This window comes from Ornithodoros turicata, chromosome 1 (genome assembly GCF_037126465.1).
Source record: "Ornithodoros turicata isolate Travis chromosome 1, ASM3712646v1, whole genome shotgun sequence".
In the NCBI taxonomy this organism is placed as follows: Eukaryota; Metazoa; Arthropoda; class Arachnida; order Ixodida; family Argasidae; genus Ornithodoros; species Ornithodoros turicata.
In genome coordinates, this window is record NC_088201.1 from 171141703 (window position 1) to 171159361 (window position 17659).

The 17659-nt window shown below is 49.6% G+C and overlaps 1 protein-coding gene across 1 annotated transcript in view; it reads left to right on the top strand.

Annotated features, from left to right (window-relative positions):
* LOC135378794 (uncharacterized) overlaps positions 1-17659 on the top strand; it is a 93675-nt gene that overhangs the window by 34351 nt on the left and 41665 nt on the right. Inside the window, exon 10 of the mRNA XM_064611887.1 lies at positions 15138-15289. Within this exon, the coding sequence (XP_064467957.1) occupies positions 15138-15289 (152 nt within the window). The remainder of the gene's footprint in view (positions 1-15137; positions 15290-17659) is intronic.

A 17659-nucleotide genomic window follows, 5' to 3' on the forward strand; every position in this document is an offset into this window, starting at 1 on the left:
CGAGCTGCTCTGGCACCGCCGACACGGCGCCATCTGCTTACCCGCGCAACGGAAAGTTTATAATTTCAAACCGACCAATGAGCGTTCGCATCCCGGGCCGCAAGGGCTAATGGGCTAGTGTCGGAAGAGAACTCGACGTAGAAATTTTGACGTTTCATGACGCGAAAACCTCGCAGCGCCTCACTTTAGTCCGCAAGGGAACTCGCGAGTTTCATCCCTTTGCTATAGCTCTCGCATATGCCGGATATGAAGCACTGTCTTCTACATTCATGTTCTCAGTTGCTAAGCAGAGCACACAGCGCTCGGCCTGCTTGGCACTTCAAGTCTCAAGGAACCCCTCTGACGATGTGACGCAGCGCCGTTTCGCTTGTATGATGATTGTTGATTTCCCCGAAAAAACACTGTGGTGTCCCTGGGATATCCTCACGATATCTCACTGGGATATCTGTTGGACTTTATAATGTAAAAGCTTAGTCTGCGCACGCAGATGGACGCACGATCACCAGACTTAAAACCACACTCAGGCTTTTACGTTATGGTGTTCATCCACGAGCAAGCCTGGATCTACGCCATTTTGCCAGTGCTGGACTGCCACGGGACATCCCTGCATTCCCATGGGATATCCATGGGAGTTTCCCGTGTTTACCGTTTTCTCCGAGGGATATCCTGTTGGACATGAGATAAATATATTTGGGGAAATTGCCCTTGTACCCCATGGACATGTTGTACCTCCTGAATATTGCCATGAAGTGTGTTCCTGTACCTTCATAGTTTTCGCTGTATATTCGTTTCTAGTTTGGATTTCTCTGGCGCTGCTTCTCTGTGCTCAGGGTGTGACGATTATCTTTCCCTGCCTAGTCTACAGCAGGAATCGTACAGTGGATCATACCAAACACCCAGTGGAAAGGAATCCATTTGTTTTTGAAAGCACAACCACGGTCTCCAGTGCACATTGGGAACAAGAAGAGACTGAATGTAAGGTAATGTAAGGTTGCACTTGTGTACGAAAGGCATTGCAAACACAGTATGTATGTCTGTATGCAAATGTTTCACGTGCACAGGTACAGCTGAGAAAGAGAAACAGGACAGCTAACTTTTAGCAAGGTTATCCACAGAAAGATATGCTAAAAGAAGGAGGAGGAAATGGCAAAAGACCTCGAGACACACATACACAATTAACGTAATGCATGTACCTTGCATATTCCAGTCTAGTATATATATTTACAAAACGGGCAAATTCTGCATAACGCATTCATTGATTGTACAAACCCGTCTTTGCAATTTAGGGTCAATGTGCATATGCAAAATTAGGTGAGGGCAGTGACAGAACAACAGAAGACTCTCATAAGATGCTCACGGAATGCCAAGAAAACACGTACATTGCATCGTCTATGCCTACACTAAAAAGCCCAACTGCGCATTTCACATGTTCATACACTTACCTTCATACATTTATAACTAGTCTCTCTGCAGCTAAAGGCAAAGATGCATCCGTTGCTCACTAGTTACTTCCTTTTTTCCTCAGAGTGTAGTAGGCATGGTAAGGCAGCGGTCACACGAGCCAACATTTTCAAGGAATCTTCACGAACCATATGCAGTCACTGCTGTGCTGTAGAGGGTCTAGAGCACAATCTTCTCCATTGCCCACACTACTAACCTTCTCGAACCGTACTCTCCGGATCCCTTAACGAGCTGGACTCTCGCCCCCTCTCTCACAAAATTGATTGGTCCCTGGCTACATCCAGCTAGACCTGTGCGCCGCCGCCCCGTGCCGCCGCCATTTCTCCGCGCGCTGACGCCGCCGCTACCGCCACCCCGGTGCGCCGATATCCCGCGCGCGTGCAGTGTTCCGATCGGTTCCGCTGCGGAGCGGGAACCTCAAAGTGGTTTAGCGCAGTTCTGCCGGCCTTCGCCTCGCGAGTATTGAACTGTCATGGCATCAGAGACCGGATCTCCGTTTTTGAAGCGCGTGTCGTCGTTCTCTGTGGTTGAGAACTCAAGTGCACTTAGAACGAGCGCGGTGTGGCGTTACTTTGGCACCTTAGTTTTGCAAGACGGTGACAAGAAGCGGAAAATTGGCTCGGATTTCTTTTTCGACGAGTGCCTGAAAAACCCAAAAGTGAAGGATGGAGATAAGCCCTTCGATAAGTGAGTATGTTTGTACATGAAAATCTTATCACCGATGCTGAACGAATGCAAAACATTGGTAAAAGGAGATGTGTACAAAACGCTCGAGCTTTGTGCCTCTTACATACTGGCATTATTCTTGTAGTTGTTTTCAACCATTCGATATAGTGTTAGGTTGATCCCCAAGGGCTACGCGAAGGGGGGGGGGGGGGGGGCAAGGGGGCCGTTGCCCCTCCTCCCCCCACTGGCCGGGTTGATTTTTCTGCATGACAACTATGCCCTCTGTAAAATTGCCCTCTGAGGGTACAACGCGTGTGCAACCATGTTACTGTGCACAGATTACGGGCTTTCACGGCTTGTACTAGTCAAAATGTGATCGCAGTAGATCTATTTTTTGGGACAAATTTGTTATGGTTAGACCTTTTTCTTCTCAAATAAAAAGTCGAACCTTTTTAGGATGTGGTTTCGACTATAGTTTAGACAATATACACCTCGCAAGCCACCAGCGCTTGCGTACGCTTGTGGACGGCTTACGCGTTTACGCCCTCGCGCCGCTGACGCCGCCGCCGCCGGTGGCATAACCGGCTCTACGCCGCCGCCGGTCAAAGTGGCATCGGCGCACAGGTCTACATCCAGCCCGCTGACGCTCTGCCTTCAAAGCTCTCTTCACCTTTCGGGATACCATAGGACTTCGATTCTTATTGTGAAGGGGCTCATTACTTCATTCCCTGCATCACCATCAGCAACGGGGTAGAGCATCACCCCTGACGATGAAACTCCCCATTCATCACCTGGCAATAAAGTTGTTGTTGCAATATGTTGCTATGACCATGTTTCCCTCCAATAATTTCCATCAAGGGGTTCGTATCAGTTCGGCGTCGTACAATTGCTATCTCCTTCTAGAGTTCCCGAACTCAGCCACCCGTGCAAAATGTAATATATGGTGATTCCCCAGCATTGCGATATCAGTGCATGAACAGTTGTAAGCCGTCGCCGCACTTGCGTAACCCGCGATTGCGTGGCTCGTGCGGCCGCCAGCGTCACCAAGTAGCTAACCGTGTACGATGTGTTCGAGACAAGTGGATCATTGCACAAAGGTGCCGCCTCTGGATGGTGGTTCGGCAATGGCGGGGTATGCTCTCACCATCTGAGCACACTCTGCCAATGGGCGAAACGCCCACGAACGGTTGCGAACGCGTTTATCACATGCACTCTGGCTTGCCGCGATAAAAGGAACAAAGTGTCACGAGTGAGCTATGACCTTGACATAAGCTGTGGCGCAACCTCATTTTCAGTTTTTTATTTAAATGCTCTGCACGGGACAGGCGCGCATTCCCTTCACTCAGTCGCAGCCGACGCGCGCGTCGGGAACGAGCGTTAGTGCAGAGTAGTAGGCGAGTGCAGTGGTGACACATACGAGAACCCGGAGTCACCGTCGAGAGGAGGCGCTTGTGCGGAATTGCCCATTGTCTCGAACCCAGTGTCGATGCTTGGCGGCGATGACGCCTCTGCGGGCCGCGCGATCGCGCGTTAAGGTTAACTGCGGCGACGCCTTTACACATGCATGTAGTACATGCAGTGCATTGAACAGTAGTATGCATGAGCTTCGCTAGAAGACATCACAAAAAGAGTCGGACGAAGAAAAAAAAGAAAAGAGGCATGCCGGCAGGTATGTTGAAATAAAGTTAAAATCCGGGTGCGTCGGTGACCCGTTCTGAAAACTATTAAAACCCCAATACAGCACAGCACTCGCTGCCAACCAAAGGCTTATTTGCGAAGCATCGTCGCTTATAACGCACGCACACACAAAAAGAACCTCCCTTCCTTCTGCTGTCCAACATTCCAGAACTGCCAGGAAGCACTTAGGTCACCTGAAAGTTCATCACCTTATCGGAAAAGAACAGAGAACGGCTGCTGATACAACATGGACCCGCATTTCTTATCGCTACCGCCTCGCTGTACAACCAACAACCTCATTTGCTGCTGTTAAAAATAATTTTCGCATGAGTAAATAACGCTTTCCAACCAATGCACATGGCCAAATGTTCCCCCAAGGTACTATACTCGTTAGATACGTTGAAATGATGTTCTTTTCTTGTACTGACATAACGGGAAGTCTCACCTATATACACCTTCCCGCACTTTAACGAGACACGATACGAACATCCAGTGTGACAGTCCACGAAGTGATGGTCATGTTAATGTGACACCTCTTTCTATTATCTTTGTTGACTTGACTGATTTTTTAACCTGTGTGAGGCAGTGTGTACATGATCAATGACCCGTATTCTTTTTTTTTGTTCTTCCCTCCGAGGATACACATGTGCTCCAGATTTCCCTTGTCTTACAACACTACCTACAACATCGTATATGACCGAATCGACATATCCAGCCTGTTCCAATATTTTAATTCGTCTGCCAAAAACATTCATTCATTTTATGCTCGCATGATTTGTGAACGGAACACGAAATACTAAACCCGTCGGCGTTTTTCACCGTCTTCGAGATATTCGACGTGAAGGGTACCAGTGCTTTCTGATCGCTATACTCCTATAATCCCAACAAGCCCCAAAATCACAAAATTGTTTTTAGAGCAAGTACGGCTGAGTCTAACCACGAAAGTGCAGTTGCTTGTTAGACCCTGAGGTCAGTTACCATGAACGTTTTGTGAAGCAGAATAGTGATCATAGCATTATTAGAGGCATCGATACGCGCAGCCATCGGCGGTACGATTCACGCTGTGGAGGGCGTAGTTTTACGTTCGAGCCCCGAGCACTGATCTGATGACGGATTCGAATCTTTTTGTTTCGGTATTTATATCAAATACAAAATACGTACAGTAAAATGCCACATTACAACGGATCGTGAGGATAAAACTTGCAAGTGTGTCGTATTCTATGGCGTTTCAGTCCCCGACGTTTAATTTTTAGGCTCTTTGAACGAACTTCGCTGAACGACACTCTTGAACGAATTACTAAGCTGAACTGTACTGAATCAACCTGTTCACCAAAAGTGAACCGCTTTCCCCCATCACTACACAGCGTTGAGAATAGGCAGGAATGGATAAACTAGCTAGACGCTGCAAATAGCAAACAATATACAGATATTCTGAAACTTCGCTAAATATTTGTGTATGTGAAATGTTCAACATTACAAAAAAAAAAAAAAAAAAACAGCTGTATCCCAGCTGATGCATGAGCACTAGTGCGATACCTATCGTTGAGCTTGTAAGCAAATGCCGATATAATTTTAAAATGCGCGTAATGCTTTGCAGATATGGCCGAAATCGAGGAGCACAACCGCAATTAGGGGTGTGTATCAGGGATGGGCATATATACATTTTTAGTATTTAAATATAAATACAAAATTCTTTCTTCAAAGGGTATTTAATACTATTCATACACACTTTGGAACATGAGTATTTATATACAAAATATAAATACAGCATTTAAATACCGTAACTGCTACCATAAATACTTTTAGGAAAATGGCATCGAGAATTACAGAAATAAAGATGGCCAAACAAGAAATCAGCAACGAACAATGGCATTTATTTGTTAGATTATTATGACGATTTTAATATGAGATGTTCCTCGAAGACTGAATATTTAGGCATCTTCTGTTCGGCCGTACAATCAGATTCGTTAAGGAGAACAACATCTCCACAGTTGCCGATGAACAAATGATTGTATTAAATTTGACGAACGTGCTTCGTACAACAAGGAAATCGGGTAGTCGCGACCGTTGTCTGCAACACCAGTTAAAAACTTGCCATCTAAAATGGTTTGTCGCATGCGCATGCTAGCGCAAACACGGCATAACTGCACCCCAAACTCGTATTTCTCTCCGAAAAGTCAAAGGCGAGGCGACTTTAAGGTACGAGTAAGTATATACTGTATTTGGGAGTATCTATAAAGTATTTAGTTATTTATTTGTTTATTCACAAACCCCAAAGGCTCTCACAGGACATTACATGGGGGGTGGCACATAGAGGCCGGTAGGTACAATACAACTTCAATTGTAAATACACGGCTAAACAGAAACAGAGAAATGATTAGATACAGCGCTGTGAAATTGATGAGGGTCAGTAAGTTCGACTATGTGATGTGGGCGGCTATTTCTATTGTCATTTACAAGAATAAATATTCGAGAACTGATACTTAAATATAATTATAAATACATATTGCAAGTCTGCATTTAAACAGAAAATATAAATAAATTGATTTATATTTTAAATAGTACTTTAATTGCAACATATTTAAATACGCCCATCCCGGTGTGTAATGCCAGAGAGGATAACGCCCTGTGGGATTTAGTTTGCAGAAAAACTTTCTTGGTCGCACCATGAACACCTTGGTAGCAGGCACAGCCATCTGATGACGTAGTTGCGCCGTGTGAAAGTAAAGCATCCGCGAGCCCGCAGTTGGTCCCTCAAATCACTAGTTGATGCTGAAAAAGGCTAGTCGTTCCAAATATATGAATACGCAGCCTGCGTGTGGGATACTGGTCAGTGTACAATCTTGGGCACAAAAGAACCAGTACAGAACAGGACATCCCGATTCATATTAGGCAATTCGGTCCGCCCCGCCAGTGTCACTGCTGTGAACATAATCTCAATCTGCCTAAGCTTTCTAGTCGTCGAATAACTCGTCTCTGTTGGATTTGGGGTATTCTTTGTCATAACAAATTATCTTAGGGAATGGTTAATCCTCCATGTGTCTCAGCTCCCACCCGCAGAAAGTTACCATTCCCTCATCACCAACAACGTCATTTTACGACCCATTTCTCCTCGTACATCGTTGGAGTGGAACAGCTTTCCCGCCGTATCATTACCTCCGTTAACAGTATCGAGCACGTGACCACGTTGACGAGTTCCACTCGGTTCTAAACAGCATTGAGCAATTGATCAATTTCACTTACGAAGTGGAACAAAAATGACAAGCTTCCTTTGTTGGATGTGTGTAGAGATGCGAAGCCCCGGAATGAAACCGGAAATTTTTTTGGAAAAAAAAAACAGCTTTTTCGGTTCTTCCTCGTCTCCGGGAAAATAGCGCAAAATTTCCAGGCGACAAAATTTAAAAATTTAAATTTTCGTGCTTTAGACGCGTTCCAACCCGCCAACTGTGCCTTAGGTGCCTCTATTCCGCCAACAACCACCAACTTAGAGCTCCTCTGTTCGCTCCAAGCGATCGCCATCGCGTTCACATAATGTCGGAGTTCTGGTCGAAGTAGATTGGTTCTAATTACCTGGCGCTGAGTAGACAGCAGTCTCATGGATGCTCTGCTCTGGATTGATGCCTAGAGGATGAACACTACTAAAGCTGCTAGCTCATTGCATGCTTTGGTTTGGCCGGCAATGCTTCGACTCAGCAGTAACCACGTTTGTTTCCATTTTTTGACTTTTTCGGAAGAAAACCCGAAAGAAGCGTTTTTTTTTCATCTATTCAAAATTTCCGGAAATTTTGCCTCTCTAGATGCGTGTGCCGCCGATGTAGCTCGGGAGGCATTCAAACGCGTGTCTACGGAAAGCCTTGTGATACCGGCAGCCTCCTTGGTTTTGTCCCACACCACCCCACGGAGCACAAACGGAGTGTGGTACGAACGTTATTCACCGATGTCGACAGTCACCATCCTGCAACGAGTCTGCTGAGGGCGCGACGATCGCCGGTTACTTGGACAAACGTGGCTACCCACACAGGTTTATTGAGGACGCTCGCAAACGCATGCAAGCATCTGGGCCGCAGGACGGGAAACGCCCCCGCAAGACACGCGTGGTAATCCCCTATGGTAAAGGCGTTTCTGAAGCTATCCGTGACGCTTTCGTCCCATTGGATATCAGGACGATGTCCCAACCGCATGTTAAACTCGCAAGTTTCATATCGAAACCAAAGGACTCCGTCTCCGCACAATACCAGTCTGGAGTTAGAGGCTAGAGGCTAGTGCTAGAGGCACAAGACAGTACACAGACGTGAGGGAAGACCGGCCAGCCGAACAACCGCCCGAGCTGCAGTCGTGTTTCATTAACCGCGCGCCTTGATCATTGGTGCGCGTGGGATGATGATGACAGTGCTGCTACAGGGCTCCCCCCCTAGCGAGTGGCCGGAAGGTAATGAGCGATGTGGAGGTGTGGTGCCCAGGAAACTCAGGGGCGAGGGTCCACTTGCGGTTGTTGCGGCGGGCAGGAGGACTGGAGGGGGGGGGGGGGTCGATGTGGAGGGCTAGTGGGATTGCCAAGGTCCAGGTCCGGAGAAACACCGATGGAGCAAGCGTTGGATGTTTCTTGAGGGGCCTCGAGGAAAGCTGGCTTGAGACGTTCCAGTGCGACAGTTTGTTCTCGGCCGCTGACCAGGATGGTGTAGTGGGTGGAGGCTCTGTGCTGTACGGCGTGAGGACCAGAGTAGGGTTGTTGCAAGGGTTTCCTCACGGCGTCGCACCGAAGGAAAACATGCGAGCATGTTTCGAGGGCCGGGTGCTGGAAACCGGTGGGAGGGCGTGGTGTGCGGGTGGGGCTGGGACGAAGAGCATTCATCGTGTCTCGTAGGCGGGATACATAGCCGGCTGGTGGTACGGCTGCAGGGTCCGCTGCGGCAGAGATGAGGTCGCCGGGGAGTCGCAATGAGGTGCCATAGACCAACTCGGCTGTTGAGCAACCCAAGTCGGGTTTGAAAGCCGATCGGATCCCGAGAAGAAGAATGGGGAGAACTTCGGTGAACACGGGGTGGGCAGAACACGGGACTTGAGGCGACGCCCGGAGGGCGTCTTTTAGCTGCCGGTGAAGTCACTCCACCATGCCATTGGAGGCCGGGTGGTACGCGGTAGTACGAATCCGTCTGGCGCCCAGTATGTTGGTGAGGCTGGTGAAGAGGGCGGACTCAAATTGGGCGCCGCGGTCCGTCGTGATGATTGAAGGAACGCCGTACCGCGACACCCATGTTGTTAGGAGAACCGAAGCGACGGTGGCCGCGGTGGCGTCGGGGACCGGGGTTGCTTCGGGCAAACGGGTGAAGCGGTCAACGATAGTGAGCATGTAGCGGTGACCGTCGCAGATTGGGAGTGGTCCCACGAGGTCCACATGGATATGCGCGAAGCGGTCGTCGGGGGGAAGGAACTGGGATGGGGGTCGGTGGGTGTGTCTCTGTATCTTGCAACGCTGACAAGAAAAGTAGGTCTGCACCCAGCGCTTGATTTGCTTGCGCATGTTGGGCCAGACATATCGTTGGGTAAGCAGGCTTTGCGAGGCGCGTATGCCGGGATGGGAAAGGTCGTGGTAGGCTTGGAAGAGTTGACGTCGGAGTGATGCGGGAACGAAAGGCCGTGGCCGAGATGTATCGCAGGCGACAGGCCGGACCGAGCCAGGCAAGGCGACGTCGTCAATTGTTAAACCGGATCTGGGGTTGGTGCGGTACTGTGCCAGCTCATCGTCGGTGAGTTGGGCTTGCGCCACATCGTCGAGAGACGGTGGGAAGGTCCGTATGCCGATCGTGCTGACACGACTGAGGGCGTCAACTACGAAATTGTCGGCACCACTGATGTGCTGGTTGTCGGTGCTGAATTCTGCCACGAATGCAAGGTGTCGAAGTTCCCGGGGACTATATGTGGTGCTGGCGGAGGAGAACGCGTAGACGAGGGGTTTGTGGTCCGTGAATACCGTAAAGGTGCGGCCTTCCAAGGAGTGACGAAAGTGCTTGATTGACAGGTACACGGCGAGGAGCTCTCTGCCAAACGTGCTGTACCGCGTCTCCTGGGGCTTAAGTTTACGGGAGAAGAAGGCTAGCGGTCGCCAGGCCCCGGACACGTGTTGTTGAAGAACGGCGCCAACGGCTACGCTGGACGCGTCCACTGTGAGTGAGGTTGGGGCGTCGTGGCGTGGGTGGAACAGAAGCGACACGGATGCAATTTCCTGCTTGATGGTCTCAAATGCATCGGTAGTTTCTTGTGTCCACAGTAAACGAGAAGTAGATCTGCCGCGCTTGGTAGTGAGCAGGGCCGCGAGAGGGCGGAGCTTGGAGGCACGGGATGGGATAAAGCGCCGGTAGAAATTTATGAAGCCCAAGAACTGGAGCAGCTTGGTCACTGAAGTGGGCAAAGGAAAATCTCTAATGGCGGCGACTCTGGTTGGTAGCGGCCTGATTCCTTGGGAGTCGACGTGGTGGCCAAGAAAATCGAGATCCGAAACGCCGAATTCGCTCTTGGCCGCGTTAATGATAACGCCGCTGTCTTGTAGGCGGGAGAAAAGCGCGCGTAGATGCAGGTCATGTTCTGCAGGAGAGCGGCTTGCGACGAGGATATCACCATAGGCATAAACAAAAGGAAGCCCGCGGATGATGTTGTCGACGAACCTCTGAAAGGTCTGGGCGGCATTCGTCAATCCGAAGGGCATCCTGAGAAATTCAAACAGGCCAAAAGGGGTGGTAATGGCTGTTTTAGGGATGTCCTCTTCAGCCATGGGAACCTGGTGATAGGCACGAACTAGGTCGATCTTGGAAAATGTATTGGCGCCTTCCAGCTGTGCAGCGAAGTCTAGAATATGGGAGATGGGGTATCGGTCTGGAAGCGTCTCTCGGTTCAGGGCACGGTAGTCGCCGCACGGGCGCCAGTCGCCGGTCTTTTACGGCACCATATGTAATGGCGAGGCCCACGTGCTGGATGATGGTCGAATTATGCCGAGCTCCAGCATGTGATCAAACTCGGCCTTCGCTACTGGGAACTTTTCGGGTGCAAGGCGACGCGGGCGGAAATGGACTGGTGGGCCACGGGTCGTGGCGTAGTGGAGAACGTGATGCTGCACAGGCTTGGTCCAGTCCGGCGGTTTGGTAAGAGCCGGGTATTCCTTCGCTTAACGCATTCGTTGAGCTTCGTCAAATCAACACAGATCCTGATTTTCCCCGATGGCTTCTTCACAAGAACGATTGGTGCACACCAATCTGTCGGAGTGTGTATTTTCCGTATAACACCTTGTTTCTCCATATTGTCGAGCTCTGTCTTAACCGAAGTGCGCATGGCGAAAGGAACGCGACGTGGCGTGGCTATGGCAAACGGCGTACAGTTTTCTTGTAATCGAATGACGTATTCCCCGGGAATTTTGCCTAGACTTCGGAACAGCTCGGGAAACTTGCGAGTAGACCAGTGATCTTCTCCGGCTTCCACTTCGTTCAAAAAACGTATGATCTCTAAGTCAAGTAATGCTGGCAACCCCAAGAGGGGCTTTCTTAGACCGTGCACGACATATACCATTTGGGACGTAGTCTTCTTTTTCCATTGGATTACTGCTCTGAACTTCCCAAGAACGTCGAGCGTAGTTCCACTTGGTCCTTTCAGTGTGTCTGGCGGTTCAAGAAGCTCTGGCAACCCTGGGAATCCAGACCCGACAACAGTGACGTCAGCGCCAGAATCAATCTTTGCTAGCAGAGGAACATCATTGACTCTGACTTCTACTTCTCTGGTTACGGGAGCTGGAGTCTGCATTGCTACCGTACCGAGGAAGAAATCATTCTCGGGCAGTGTGACCTCGGATACAAAATTCCTGCGATAGTCTCTGGGTCCTGGTTTTTCCCACTGTGGGAGGCTAGTATGGCACATTTTTGCAAAATGACCGACTCTGCAGCATTTTAAACATTCTTTGTTGCGTGCGGGACAGGGCCTTTGTGGGTGCCGATATCCGCAGTGGGCGCATGAATGGCGTGAGTCAACGCCGCGGCGATCTCTCTTCTCCTGACGGCTAACAAGATCTGTTGCGAATTCTTCAGTAAGGGCTGGCTTTGAACATCTGCAGTCACAACCCACGGTGTCGGCAACCAGGTCTTTTTTCCCCAATTCGCTTTGCTGCTTCACAACCGCTTCTTTTAGGCGGGCCTTCGTTAGGGCCGATTGAAGGGTTAAAGACGAGTCCATTTGAAGCGACTGTGACAGCTTAGTATCTATTAGGCCAACAACGAACCTGTCTCGTATCATCCGCTCTTTCGTTAGGCCAAAGTCACATTTTTCTGCCAACTTGTGCAGCTCTACGAGGTACGCGTCTACGGTTTCGCCGAGATTCTGCTGCCGTCGGCTGAAGTTTGCAGTCTCGTAAACAGTGTTTCGTGAATGAGTAAAATGTGCATTGAACTTTTCAAGCACAATCCCGTAATCTTTTGTCTCTTCCTCAGATAGGTTGAAGGTTCGTAAGATTTCACGCGCTTTTCTTCCCATGCAGTAAAGCAATGTCCTGACCTTAACTTCTCCTGGTTTATCTTGAGTTCCGGACGCATAGAGGTAGTCTTCAAACTCGTCCCTCCAGGCAGGCCAGTCCGTGACGTCGATGAAGTTGAACTGGGCTGGTTGCCGAAGTCCGGCGATCGATGAGATAGACGATGATGACATAAAGCTTGATTCCAGGGACATTGTCTTCAAACGTATCCCACCGCTGTCACCATGTAGCGTGAAGTAAAGGACATCCAGCCACGTTGCAGTTTAGAACGTTAATGCTTTATTCATCCCCACGAGCTCCTACACCTCGTCAACGTCGTCGTCCTTTCCCCCCCTAGTAGCGGAGCTAACACTACAATATGGAGGCGAAGGGCAAGTCTGGAGCAGAGCAGGACGAGACGCGCGATGGAGAATAGGCAGTGTGAGGCCGTGAACAGATAAGGAAGTGGTATGGTCTATCACGCGCTTCCCGTTGACATCGACGAGCAGCTTAAAATGATTGAAGAAGTCAGCTCCAAGAATGGCTTGAGTGACGTCTGCTACGAGGAAAAGCCACCGGAAATCTCTTCGCAGCCCGATGTTTAGGGTGGGAGATTTCTGTCCGTAGACGGGGATAGTAGAAGCGTTAGCGGCCTTGAGGGGGAAGCAGGGTTGTCGAGATCGGGAAAAACGGCTGCTGGCAGGAATGACGCTGACCTCAGCACCTGTGTCGACGAGGAACCGAGTTCCATTGGCACGGTCGACGATGTGAAAGAGGCGGCTGTCGTCAAGGCCGGGTCCACTTGCCGCCATTAGTGGGAGGCCGGCGGGTTACCCGTCCAGGTACAAGGAAGCAGGCAATGATTGGCGTTCGCACCAAAGCGACGGTGGTACCAGCAGAGGCCACCTGAACTGTCCGACCGAGAGCGCGATCGGCGTTCCGACGGGGGGCCTCGGCGGTGTCGAGGGCGGCGCGGACTTGGGGATCGTGGGCGGGTGACAAGTGACGCGACAAGCTATGTGAGGTGGCTGATCTGCTGCGCCATCACCTGAATGTCGGGTGGAGAAAGGGGGGAACGATGGTCGGCCTGTGGCGGAGGAGTGGCGTTCTGTAAAGCCGTAGGTCGCTCAAGAACGCTGACTTGGTGTGCTGAGGCGACTTCCACGACCGCGTCAGCAGGGGAAGCAAGCTCGTCCAGGGGTAGGTTCGACGCGGTGGCCAGAACCATGTGGACGTTAGTTGGCAGGCGTTGCATGAAAAGTTGGTGCAGGAATCGGTCACCGGCTGCGGAAACGTTGTCTCCCAAAAGCTGCTTCATCTGACGTAAAAGCTGCGTTGGACGTCTATCGCCGAGCTCTTCTGCCGATAACAACTGCCTGAGACCCTCGCGGTCCGATGAGGAAGTGCGTTTGAGCAAAGCTGCCTTAAGTCGGTCATACGGGTTCTCGGGTGTTGGGGATGTGATGAGATCGTGCACCTCTTCGGCGGCGGTTGGAGACAGAGCCAAGATGACGTTGTAGAACCGGGTGGTCTGGGAAGTGATGCCGGACAGATGAAACTGCGCTTCGGCTTGGGCAAATGGCTGGATTACGGACCCAGAGTGGAGGTAGTTTGACGGCGACAGCGGTTACGTGTGGTGATGATTGCGTCGCGTTGTCGCCTTGAGACATCGTCGGAGAGGGTTGGGGTTGTTCGAGAAATTGTTCTGGTCACCAATGTAGTGCCAGAGGCACAAGACAGTACACAGACGTGCGGGAAGACCGGCCAGCCGAACAACCGCCCGAGCTGGCCGTGCAGTCGTGTTTTATTAACCGCGCTCCTTGATCATTGGTGCGCGGGGGATGATCATGACAATGCTGCTACAGAGTAGTCTACAAACTACAATGCCAATCCTGTGATACGTGCTACATTGGCGAGGCAGGCAGGCAACAGAACACGGTGACTGTGTTACGTAGACCATGTCCGAAACTTTACGGAACATACTCCGGCGCATTCCTCTCTCTCGGAATGACATGTTAGAAGTAAATGGTACCGTACGCAGTTCCATAATGGTTCCGTACGGGTGACTGGGTTACCTAGGCCACGTCCGTTGGTCCGCACGGTCCCATTTGCTGCTAGCGTGTCACTGTGGGGAAGGAATACGCCTCTTGGATAAACTTTTGTCCAGCACTGAACACTTGCGTCGTCATTGTTTGCTCTTATCAACCTAAATGTTCCATTTCCTTTTTATTTAGTTCCATGTATCTATGTAATTTGTTCTGTGCATTTCTGTATGCTGCTGCAATCAACATAATAAATGTTAACCATAACGCTATACAGGGTGTTTCACCTAAGGTGATAAAAAAAAATTATAACGGGCAACGTACTCGCCGGAGGATTGTGGGACTTTCGGATATTACCTTCTAGAAACTCTTGCCACCATTTAGGAAGACTTTTGACAATCTTTAATTCAGGGAAATTTATTTTGTTCAATTGAACTTTGAAAATTGCCAAGCGAACCTGACTTTTTTTTACAGGAATATGAAGTCCTCCCCGGATAACCACAGACCCAACAAACACACAGTATCGCAACGCAAATAGTCGAAAATTACGCTTACTCCTGAAGCCTTTTTCCCTTACAGCGGCCATAAATTGTTCTGCACCAATGCTTTGGTGTCTATTGTCTGAGCTCAGTTTCCGGCGCGGACTACAAATACCTGAGGGGCTAAAGCAATAACGCTATCGCAATGAAAAAAATCGCGACTAGAGCGAGCATAAGCTGCTAGGACCCACAACTGGGTCTGGAGTACGAATGAATGAATAAATAAATAAATAATAGCACGGATACTCTTAACTTCTATTGCAGCCACGACGACTACGAAACCTCCCCTGACCGATGAAGAACTGACTAAAATAGCTGAAAGGCGACCCATCACAGTCCTGTTCGTCGGCGACCGCGAATACGACAGGATATCAAAGGAACAGTTCATGATATACGCACAGAGCCACCTGAATGTGGTAAATGTGAAATAGGGTGGCTTACGCTGGAAATGTGTGGAAAAAAGAACGTTTCTCGTATTGTGCACTAGGTGACGACGAAATATTCGGGGTAGACATTGATGTCAAAGTTACAGAATGTCTTTTTTTTTTCTTTTTTGAAAAAGCAAATCGAAATTTCGCTAAAGCAAAACTTTCTCCAGTACACTTCGTCGTGTTTGACGAATTCACCAGCTAGTTTCGCTTCTTCTACTTGGTTCATCCGCATTTCGTCTTTCGACAAGGTCACCGTTTTTTAAAGGATGTACAGCACAATAGTACAGTACAAGGATGTACACAACAGTATTTGGTCGTTTGGAACGGAGACGTGGCAGCCAAAGAAGCATTTGTGTCGCCACTCCCGTGGTTTGCCATAGACCTTACCTCGTTTTGTGGTGTTGGCAAGGCTTCGTGGTGCAATTGATATGAAGTCGGCATTTCAGATGCACGTATACACTTTCCCTACGTCGGCTATGAGTTATTTCCGTAAACGCGATCGCCCAATGTACATACATATGTACATACGGGGTGTGGTACGCATCCAAGCCGCGCCTATCATTTGTTCCTGACGGGTGCAGATCAGATCAGAAATAGCTTCTGCTGGAAATATAGGGTTCAGGGAACGGTGGCGGTAGCCATAACGGAGAGTTAAACACTGTATTGCCGCACGTAGGCCTCCAAGTTAACCTTTGTCGCAGCAAGCGGCGCCGTTATATTTAAATTTCGCGCGCTCTGAAGCCTTTTTGTACGCTCGCGCTACAGCTGGCGAATCACGGGCGAAGTGATGCATCTAACGCGCGTTATGAGGATACCAGCACATGTAATTCAGTGGTTAGAACACTAGCAATGTCACATCGAGTCTGGGAGGTACGCCAGAGCACCATATATTGACCAGAAGATCATAACAAAATGGCCGTTGGTATGACCGCACGTTGGACTAATTTAACTTTGGAAGTCATTGGGGTTATCTAATCAGCCTGACCAGTACCCAGAGGAATTTTGAGCTCATCCGTCATAGAGGAAAATAAAAAGTTGTGGCGATAGAGTGACTTTAAAGTAATTAAAAATGCTGAAGAAAGGAGCAGGATCTGCACCGATGTCCAGTGTTATGAAGGGTTGTCGAGAGTCACACCAGGTCACTGTCCATCAGTGACCACCAGTTCCATATATCGTGGGTCGCCAGGTGTGACGTCATCATGGCACGTCTGGGCAGGTTAGGAAAAGAATGGCTCTGAACAACAGCAAGGAGAAAACAAAAACAGAGTCAGAGGAGCGCAAACAGTTGTGAAAGAAAGAACAAAACTTGCTAACAAGACATACCATCAATATCTAACACCACCAAGAAGGACTATCAGGTCCCGTAACATAGTAGTCTCTTTCCACGCACGGGTTTGAAACCTCTCTCCCGCTGTGCTGCCTGAGGGTTTCCCCGGGTTTTCCGAGATCTTTCGAGAGGAATGTCGGCACAGTTCCCCCTGAAGTCGGCCCAGAACGCATAGTAATCCCCCTCTCCCCACTCCTTCCCGCTGTCCTCCCTCCATCTGTCCGCATTTGTAAGTCGCTCATAGCCACAGTTGCTTCAGGCGCTAACACGGAATTAAAAGAAAACAACAACGACTGGGCACGCAATAAATCAGCCCACTGTGCACAATAGCAACGCTCACGAGGAGCGCAGCGCTATATGTCCTCACCGTTTGTGAGCCAGGCCAGTCGCCGGAAGCTCCTACAGCCTCAATGGTCCAGGGAAACTGGAGGGCCGCCGAACCACATGATGTCCAGAAGCCATTCGCAGCGAGAGTGAAGCGCGCATGTGCAGACGGACCTGCGTTTCTAACCTCCTCAACATTCTCTCCTTGAGTTCGTTGTCTCCTGTTGCTACGCCAACTTGAAGCATTTCTATGCGAGATTGCTAACGACTGTGTTGCTCGAAGTTTAGGAACGAAAACCGAAGTTTATGAATCACCAAGCTATTTCCCTTCATAAATTGGCCAGATAAAGAAAAAGGAATACTAAATATCTAAGCCTAAGCCTAAAGCAGACTAAGCCTAAAGAAAATGTAAGTGAACAAAGTTCAAAAGACACTCACGAGCATCAGAGTATTCCCGCACACACAACTCAGTCGAGAGCACTCCTCATCGTAAGTCTATTCGTCACAAAATCCGTACGAGGTCAGTATCCGCACCACCGCCATCATTAGCGAGGAGAACGGCAGCATTACGTCTTCACCGGGCTAGAGGCTGAGAGAACTGAATCCTGGCGCCTACTTGCTGGCACTACGTCTCGCTCATTGTTCATGACGTCTTACTAACGGCCGACTCAGCAACGCGTTCCAGACAGAGCCCCTTCACAAAG